This window comes from Trachypithecus francoisi, unplaced genomic scaffold (assembly GCF_009764315.1).
Source record: "Trachypithecus francoisi isolate TF-2019V2 unplaced genomic scaffold, Tfra_2.0 Lachesis_group8, whole genome shotgun sequence".
Lineage (NCBI taxonomy): Eukaryota > Metazoa > Chordata > Mammalia > Primates > Cercopithecidae > Trachypithecus > Trachypithecus francoisi.
This window is the reverse complement of record NW_022681473.1, coordinates 52514680-52524381: the sequence shown is the minus strand read 5'-3', so window position 1 is coordinate 52524381 and position 9702 is coordinate 52514680. Positions and strand designations below refer to the sequence as shown.

General features: G+C 46.2%; 1 protein-coding gene across 9 annotated transcripts in view; it reads left to right on the top strand.

Moving 5' to 3' along the window:
• The first annotated feature begins 1088 nt into the window (after positions 1-1088).
• TEAD1 (TEA domain transcription factor 1) overlaps positions 1089-9702 on the top strand; it is a 278975-nt gene continuing 270361 nt past the window's right edge. For 2 of the 9 annotated variants that reach the window (XM_033204091.1, XM_033204089.1), the window contains exons 1-2: positions 1357-1601; positions 2207-2359. Coding sequence is in view for 6 of the 9 variants with exons in the window: in XM_033204088.1 (XP_033059979.1) it covers positions 1119-1601 (483 nt within the window). In the remaining 3 variants the exon portion in view is untranslated. Of the gene's footprint in view, positions 1602-2206; positions 2360-9702 lie in introns of all 9 variants that reach the window. The other 7 variants (XM_033204088.1, XM_033204082.1, XM_033204092.1 and 4 more) reach the window with 6 other exon arrangements.

Sequence of the window (9702 nt, the reverse complement as noted above, 5' to 3'; positions counted from 1 at the left end):
TGTTTTGTAGAAATCCGTTGCAGTAAGTCACAGTTCAGTCTCCTCAGTTACCCATATACAGGGATACAGGGATTCCTCGGGCACAAAATACGTTGTTATTTAATCCGGAGGCCTCAGCTGGAAGAGAGAACCAAGTGCCTAGAAGGAATGAGGCCACTGTACAGGAATTGCTTTGCAGTTTCTTGATAAATAATTATAACAACCACCCGAAACTTTAGACGGTTTCTGTCCCCAGTGGGTCGACTTCACCCCTTTTCTGACTTACCGACTGGGTCTCTGTCACTTTTGCGTCACTACCTCCAACGGCAGGGTTAACATTATTCCTTTATTATTGAAATGAAGTTTCTCAATAAAGAAAGGGCTTAAAGTCTTCGGATGCAGCGTTTTAAAGTTTGGGAAGTTACTTTTGAAAAGTACAACCGGCAGAGACGAGTGAACTTAGTTTTTTAAGTGACTTGCAGAAGACCGTGCTAGCAGGGCAGGTTTATTATCAACTCTGTAATTATCCTTCTTTGCTAGGCTAAAGGTTTTCCTTTCCCAACAGTAAGACAGATTTCGACTTGAGTGAGATCTGTGAACTTTTATAAAAGTGAAAGGGAAGAGGAGAAGAAATGGCAGGCTGGGAATCTGGCCCGGAGATGAGACGGCGTCCACCGCGCTCCAGAGCAACAATCTGAATCACCAGTAAGGAAACTTCTCTTCCCCACACTTGCAGACTTCCGTGAGTCCGGGAGCACTCAAGGCAGCAACCCGCGTTTCCGCGTCCCGGAGTAGGGAAACTGAGGCACGGCAGGCACGCCGCGCACAACTCCGGCCTCGGCGCCTGCCCCCTTAAAGGAACCCAGGCTTCCAGAGTTCCTCGCGCGAGCGCAGGCACTTGCAAGCCGCGCTACTCCCGTCCGCCCCGCCCCACCCCGGCTCGGGACAAAGCCCGGAGCCCGCGCCGGGAGACGGAGGGCGGTTCCCGCGCGAGCCACGCTCCCCCGTGGGCGCGAGACTCCGCCCAGCTGCCGAGAGCCCGCGCTCCAACGGCGAAGCGACCGCGCCGGCCCGCCCCGATTCCCCATGACGTCACCGGCGGCGGCAAGCCCCGCCTCCGGCCCCGGGCGGCAGGCCGCATGACGTCACCGAGGCCCCACCCCTCCGGAGCGAGTTCGGTCCTGGCGTTCATTTCATTCCTGTCCTCATTCCGAACATTCTTAGCATCGCTCGCGCCGCGCTGCGCCGCCCGAGCCGAGCCGAGCCTCTGCTGCCGCCGCCGCGGCCCCGCCGCCCGCCGCGGGCGCCCACCAAGCACTTTGCAGACTCGCTTCCACCCTGCGGGCCATTCCGCGCGGCGGGGCCCGGGCCCGGGGCGGCCGCGTCCAGGGACAGGCCATGCAGTGACGCCCCCCCACCCCTCCACCTTTGCCCGGAGCGCGGGCAGCAGCCCAGCGCGCCCAGCCGGCCCCGGGGCAGGAGCGGTGCTAGGCAGGGGTGGGGTGGCCGGGCCCGGGGACCGGGAGCCGGGGAGGGAGCCGGACACCGAGCAGAGGGCGGGGGAAGCGGCGCCGAAGTTTGCCTCGGACTCGCCGGGCGCTGCGGCGGCTCCCTGGGCCGAGGTAAGTTGGCGCGCGGGGCGGATGCTGGGGTGCGGGGGGCGCACGGGGCGGCGGGGGGCCGGCGGCGCGTCCTTAGCGGGCCGCTCTTTCTTTGCGGGCTCTGCTTTGTGTGCGACGGCGGGCGGGCACGCGGAGGGCCGCGTCCGGGCCCCCACACCCGCCTCCCCGCGCCCCCTCCGAGGTGAGCGGCCGGGCGCCGCCGCGCGACTTGCCAGGACGCCAAGTTGGGCCGCGCGCTGAGAGCCCGCGCGGCAACAGGCGGCCCCCGGCGGCGGTCCTGGAGGCGCCGGGCCGGCCGCGCCGCGCCCCCCGCGCGCCCCCTCTCCTGCCGCCTGCACGCGCACACACGAACACACCCTTGGGCGCCTTGCACGGGGTGCGCTGGGGAGCCAGAAGTTCGGAGCGAGCGCGGGCGGGTAGAGCCGCCGCCGCCGGCGCCGCCTCGGAGCCAGGAGCCGGCCCGGACCCCCCTGCTTTCGCTGCCTTCCCCCGGCGCCGGGGACCCCTGAGGCCGGCCCGGGTCTGCGCCGACTTGTGCCCCTGGCGGGGGGTTCGCTGGTTCTCAAAGATGAAAAAGGGCACGGTCGTCTTTGCCGCTTCTCCAGGACTGGTGCTGCCGCCGCCGCCGCCGCTTCATTGCACATTCAAGTGGAAAATTTTCAGGAGTCAGCAGAAACATTGTGTCCAAAAAAGACTGAGTCGCAGTTACCACCAAACCCAGGAGGAGACTCTCCCTGGAAAACTTCCCTTCCCTTTCGGTAGGAAATACTGGGGGATTTGTTTGTTTATTGGAAGAGAAATGATCCCCAGGAGGGGAGAAAATCTGGGTACACTTCTAGTCTTTGTTCGTAACATCAACACTTGTTTTCAAAAGTCTAGAGTCCCGCTTTAAATAAAGTTCAACTTCTGTGACTTTTCTTTTTTGAAAAAATAACGTTTGTATTTTTTTTAAAAAGCAATATTTTTAATGAGTTGAAAACAATGAGGGCTCACACCTCCCCTCTCATGAAAATAAATGAAATCCAGATCAGAATTTTCTTTGCTTTTAAATTGCCTTTTTTAAAAGATTTATTTAAAGTTGGATAGTGTCACTATATAAAAATATTTATAAAACAATGAAATACCAGCCACCAGCGTTTCTCAGGAGGCTTGTTAACTTCTCAGAAGCAAGTGGCTTCCTGTGATTTGCAGAAATGAAAATTGACCTCAGTGAGCCCTGGAAACTTAGAGACAGATGATGTTCCAGGAGCAGGGAATGTAAAAAGGCCATGTTTAAAAACAGTGCCTTGGAAGGAGCCCAGGTCTTGGGACAGAAAGGTCTGTTAAGCCTGCCACATTTCAAAATAGTAAAAAGAAATATTAAAAACATTACACGTATTGCAAAGGAGCAGAACATTATCAATTCACAACCACCACAGGTTTCTTTCTCCCCGCTTTCCACCTTGATTGTTTTTGGAAGTTCGGGTGGTCTGATGGCTTGGGGTGCGCTGGGTGCCTGCAGTGGTTACCTGAGTAGACACATCCCTCCCTTCAGGGAGATGTAATCCACTGTGTAGTCACAGCCGCGAGTGGGCTCCTTTTTCTTCAGGCTGCAGTGAATCTTGCTGGTGGTCTCCTAGGGATAGGGGCTTCTCTGAGGCACAGACTGGGGAACAGTCTTCAGGCTATGCCCGGTGCTTCACCCTTTCACTGTTGGGTTTGTGCCCCCCTTCTGTAAACAGCAGGGTCTTTGGGCCCAAGCATATCTGAATGCTTATAAGGACTAGACTTAAATCCAACTTCTTTACGAATCTTTTCCTTTTTAGAAGGAAATAGTAGAACTAATTACAGAGTGACTCAGGAAAGACAAATGGATTCGTTGAACCTTTGTCAGTGGTGAGGTTTTGAATTGTATTTTTGGGGAAAGGCTTATTTTTCTAATCTCACTGTTTCCATAAATGGGCACAGATATTTTTGTTTAGTGTTTCTTTGTATGTGCAACTCTGTGTTGAACTCTCAGGTTTCAGGTTTTAAACAGTTAACAATTATTTATTGTTGGTATAAAAAAATGAACTGATAAGCTATATCCATTACGGGTTCTTGCTGATGGTATCAAAGTGCCAAAGTAGACTATTTTATTTTTACTTTAATGGTAAATATTATTTGATCTGCAGTTTTAGGGGAATATTAGAACTTTTTTTTAAAAAACAAGCTTGAAACAAAACCAGTATGATACTTTACCTTGACAATAGGGGTAAAGAAAATTATAGGAAAGAATCTTTGTGTAAATTCCTCCTCTGTGTGATCCTTTATAAAGTAATGAACTCCGGGGAACATGCATGAGAGAGATTATTGGAAGGTTGGAGGGTTTTCTTTTCTTTTCCCAAAACAAAAACCAGGACTCACCATGACATACACTTAATGACACTTAATTTAAAGGGGGAGGACATCCCAATTTAGTTTGAGCCAGACTGATAGGAATTTCTCACCGAGAGACTTTTTCTTGCCTTGTGGTACAATGTGTGCCCAGGCCCCAGCAGCAAACTAATTACACATAAGGGCGGGTTTGGGAGGGCAGCCTTGGGGGAGTCGGCTTCCTCCTCCCTTTCCCATTTCCTCTCTCCCCCCACTTACTTGATACAGCAGGAATTATATATTGGTATACTCACTTGGGAGATTGGAGTCCCCTTTTATTTAGAAAAAGCAAATAAGTCATAAGGAAACAAATGTTCGAGTTTTTTTTCCCTGCTTGAGCTTCAGCAATTTATAAACAATTTTGTGTTTTGTTGGTTCTTAGAATACAGAGCAGTGATTATGAGGGCATTTCTTAATGGGAACATTTGGGAAGAATATACTTTTATCATTGGTGTTTAGATTGTATTTGTTGTTGCATATTCAGCAGAAGAGTATGTAATACGAACAGTTTAAAGCATATAGATCCCAAATGTTAAATAGACTTTTGAAGAAATGAACTATAACATTAACAATATTTTAAGGTTGGTTAAGGTTGGTTGCTTCAGAAATGGATTGATCTGTCCTACATGGTGGTCATACAAGAGCCTGGGCATTTGTAGGATTACTTTTCTCTATAATCCCATGTGTTATGTGTTAATTATGAGCATAATTATGCTGCCTGCAAATGGAAATTGTGGTGTCTTATCACTCAGGGTTGGTGCAAATAACTGTATGTATGATCTGGTGGACTTAAAAATTACCATATTCACATACAGCAGTTGGAGAACACTTTTAAGCTCCATTTGAGGCACTTTTTCTTGTACCCAGTAAAGAGATTGTGAAAGGAAAAATAAATAAATAAATATGAAAGCTGTGTTTAGAGGCTGAATCTGTTTAGTGGTAAAACTTTAGGTTCTGTTTTCTCCAAAGAGTGAAGAATGTGCCCAAAACAAGTGTCCAGATTTCTCTGTAGAACTGCAAGAAAATCCAAGCCAACCTTGCTCTTTTTAAATGTGAGCATTACAGCTTCCCCTTTGGAGTTCAGTGACTGGAACTGCAAACTGCTAATGTCCAACTTTTGAACTCAGCCAGAAAAATACATTGTAAGCTTATTGCCCTTTGACAAACCTAGGCTGTGCGGCTGCTGGGCTGCTTGGGGACTGATTGATGGCTGGCATAATCTTTTATAGCTACATGGTGCTTTTTATTTTATAATAAGGCATAGATTACCTTGTGGTATTAATATTTAAGTTGCATCTAGAGTTGTGTTTAAACCACATCAGTGATATATTTTATTCTTTCATATTCATAAAAGTGATGAAATGAGGTAATTCGAGTCTATCCTAAGCACTTCATATTTCAGGGTTGAGCTTTTTGACAGACACCTTATTTAGACATTGTTGTATTGCAATTAATGTATACCTCTGAAATCGGAAGTTCTAGGGCTTCCCTCTTCTTGGGATAGTTTGTGGAATGCTAGTGTATTTGGATCTAAATATTTGGAGTGTTTTTCTGTGGGTTTTTATTTTTTGTTTCAAAACTGTGAACTCTTGAGTGTCCTCAGTCTGTAAGATTCTCATTATGAGCTTCGTGGTTCATATTTGAATTTGGAGTTGAAATTTGACCGTTTTTTCAAATACATTCCAGTTTTGTAGTGGTACAGAATAGGGTAGCTTTGAAATATGTATTTTATTTTAGTCAAAGTAAAAATGGGTTGCCCTGGTGGGTGGATTTTCAGGATGATGTTTCTTACAAGGGTAGGTTACTCTTAGCTTTTAAATTCTCCTTTGGTCCACTGACTTTTTGCATAGTTGAGAGGATTCTCAAAAAAATAGTTTCTAATAGTCCAGGAGTCTTGGCTAACTGTGAAACTCACTTGTTTCCTCCTCTTGATTGGACAGTGGTGGTGGTGGTGGTGTGGTGGTGGTGGTGGTGGTGGTGGTGGTGGTGGTGGTGGTGGTGGTGGTGGGTAGGGGGAAGGTCCTTATAAAAAGCTATCTTTTTTCTGTGTTTGTGGCCAAGGGAAGGGTGTGTTGCACGTGCTACGCCCACCCCACTCCTTCTTTAAAACTGGTCTTTACTACCCAAATGCAATGCTTTTTATCCTTTTTCATGATTCACAGTTGTTTTGAAGGCTCTGTTCTAGGATTTCATTAGTAGTTTTAATTTGCAGGCATGGGACCCTGGAAAATGGGTTTAAAAGAAAAAGCTGGCTTATTGATGAGTAAGTTAAGCATCCGTCATGTCTAGTGGGAAATTCTGGTTGCTTTTAGGCATCTCACAAGTTTAGATGTATGTGTAAAGTGACTGAAACACCCTTGACTGGGAATATACAACACTGTTGTTCTTACTGATACGTAAACTGAAAAACTGCCGCTAATGGTGGGAAATGTTAATTATGTGAGAACATATTGAACTTATATTCTCTGGCATGAACTTTTTAAAAAAAATGCATCAACTGTGCTGCTTTTTTTTTTTTTTAATAGGCACAGCTTTCTAATTATCATAATTCAGTTCGGCTCTGCTCTTGGATGGTGTTCAAGTGCAATCTCAATTTAACTTGAAAGGGGATTTTTTTTTTTAAACTTGGAATGTTGAAGAAAATTTGAAAAGTTCATCCAAGAATGTTGTCTGCTTAGGTGTGAGTAAATCTAGGGGAATGAAATGAGTGCCTTTCTGTAATAGTTCAATAGATCTGAATATTAAGAAAGATTTTTTTGGCTTTGCTTTCTATCCAAGCATTTTTGTATAAACTGATGCTACACACTGCTGAGTTCTCTTTGAAAACCAGTGTTTTTCTAATAGATAGTAAACTAAATAAATGAATATTTTATTACCATCTGCAAAAATGGGAAAGTCTTTTAAGAGAGTAGAAATACAAAATTGTAATGAATTTATTTGACAGAAATCACTGTTAATCTTTTATACCAGCCAAGCCTTTAGAAGGTAATTGCTTTTTCTGCTCCTTCTTTACTCTGTGACTTGATGGCATTTTGTGAAGGGAGTCATCTTTGACAGCGTTCATCCCAGTGTCGGTATCCTTTAATTTTTCTCCAACTTTAATAGCTTTTCAAAGAAAAAAAACTAAATGAAGCCCAAGCGCCAAATCCTCCGGGAATCAATTTTAATTGTAAGAAAGAACAACTTAGATGGGCCTTCTGACTTTCGTCCAGCCTGACTCCTTCTGCTGAAATGCAGAGAGCCCGTGGAAACCAAATGACTTCATTTGCTCTGGCACTTAAGAACCGAATTCACTTCCGTGGTGGTGAAATAAAAGGAGCCAAGTGTTTTAAATAGCCACTCCCCGAGGCCCGCCCGCCCGAGCCTGTTGAGAAAAGCGCATTGTCTGCTTACAGCTCTAGCTGGGAGCCTGCCTGGTTCGCCCTTCCCCACCGGGCAGCTCCATTTCTGAAGTTGACATCTGGTTTTCTCTCTGTTCACCTGATCTATCCCTGTACACGCGCTCACATGCAGTGTGCACGCATGCATTCTGCAGGTAACAGGGATTTGTGACATTAAGTATGTGTGTCTTTCAAATCCCTACTGGGATAGGGGGAGGAACAAAGCTAATGGCACAAAATAAAATGTAAACACAGTAGCTGCCCCACATGCCGCCGCTGCTGGGTTTCTGTCCGATGGTGCTTTCTGGGTAGGCGTGCCTATTGTTATGGCAGCAACAGGCGGCAGAACTTGGGGCACCATATGGCGGATGTGGGCCTCAGATAAGCTGTCTGGTAATTTAGCTTATCAATAGCATTTTGATATGCTTCATTTTCAGATCACCCATTACTGTGGCTGGGGGTGTCTTGGGGGCTAACTGATTCTGAAACCATTGTGAGTGGATGCTTCCTTTGGTGGAATCTCTTCCAATCCTTTCTCCCTGGCTGCCTTTTCATCTCAAAGCCTTTGAGAGACAGTGCTGGTTAGAGTTAGAGCTCCATTAGCTGAAGAAACCATCAGCCCCATCTTGAAATGCTGGGCACTTAGAAGACCTTGTCATGTATTGTCATTGAGAGAAAAACAGAAAACAGATACTTAATAATGTTTCATATTGTCCGAGCCAAGAAATTCTCTTAATTCAAAGTTGCTTTTGCTTTAAATTTTGGAGTAAGTTTGATACTGTTTTCTAATTTTGATGAAAGGTTTCTACTTTTGTTATGCATTCAGAATACTCCCTAATTTCTTTTCACCTTTAGATTTTACCTTAGCTGTAAAATACAAACATTATTACCATTTATATAACTTGAAATCAGGGAATGTGCCGTTTGTAATTTGGAGGCAAGAAGCGGCTTCCTTCATGCCTAGAAATTGTGAAAGTGGAAAATGCTTCCAGAACACCACTCAAGTGTCCAGTGAAGCTGAAGCAAAACTAAAATCTCCCCTACTCATGAATTGATAGGGGAACTCGTGCCTCAGCTGGAGCCAGCTCAGGGAATCTGCACTTAGTAGGTGGCTCAGTGGAATTGTGATGGTGTGCATGACCATGTGCTCATCACCTGTGTGACCCTCATTCACCACAAACTTGTGTCCCTGATATGTGGCAGGCATGGGGGCAGCTAGGGCTAGGCTGCCTGCATGTTCTCACTCACCTTTCCAGGCCCTGCACCTTTTCTCACATTTTGCCTTTTGGGTTTGCAATTCAGGGCACATGGATCCATTTACATGGCTAATTCAGGATGGTTTTGACTGAAACCCAGCTCAGCCTCTTTCTGTTCCTGCTCCAGGAAGCTTCTGCCACATCAGTGGTTCCCACCTTAGCATGTGCACTGCAGCCTCCATTGAGCTTTTACAGCCTGGGCACCACCTGTGAAGGCTTAGGAGGGTTTTGGTAGGTGCAGTGTGTCTGTATTTCTGAAAGGCCCCATCATAGTATCCGCTCCGGGCTGGGAACCATTGATCTAGATATTCTAATTTTTATCTGCAGATAGAATCAGGTTAAATTTGACCACCTCCGATTCTGAATGTGATTTTCTTCCCTCTATATTTGTGAGACGGTGTACCTAGGAACATAGGCTGAATCTTTATGGAATTGACTAAAATGTTCATCATTGGTTTTAAAGATAAGCCTGCACAAAACTGAGGTCTTACCTTTCTATTCAGGGGAAGCAATAAAATGAACCAGAACCACCTTCTCTGTGCTCGGCATTCATCTGTTACTTCTTGGGAGTGTAGCACTTGTTTCCAGATGTGATTGTAGAGGTGTGTGTCATGCTTACTGGTGAGGGGCTTGAGAATGGAGTTCTGTCTGGCTGCTTGTAGAGGTTTTGCTTTTTGAGTAGCAGGGATGCTCCTAGAGGTCTTTGGGTGGTATGCCTGGTTTTGGAAAATGAGGGGATAGGAAGGGTGATCCTGATGGCTTTCTGGAGATGAACTGTGGATAAACCACCATGCTTTTCATTCTTTCCTTCCGTGTCTCTTCCCTTCACCTTGGGCACTTTGAAATCCAAATGCTCCTGGTTTTCATGCAGCTACTACTTGCCACTGAGCGTTTAAACATTTATGGGTGCTACTGTGTGCCAGGGATTTAGTGATTAGGAAAAGGTGGCTAATGAACAGCGATCAGTAAAACTCCCCTGCCTGGCAGAGTTTACAGTTTAGCAAGGAAAGCAGGCATGTAAAGAGGTCATGGTAATCCAGTAGGAAAGTTGTGTGTATGGTATTTTGTGAG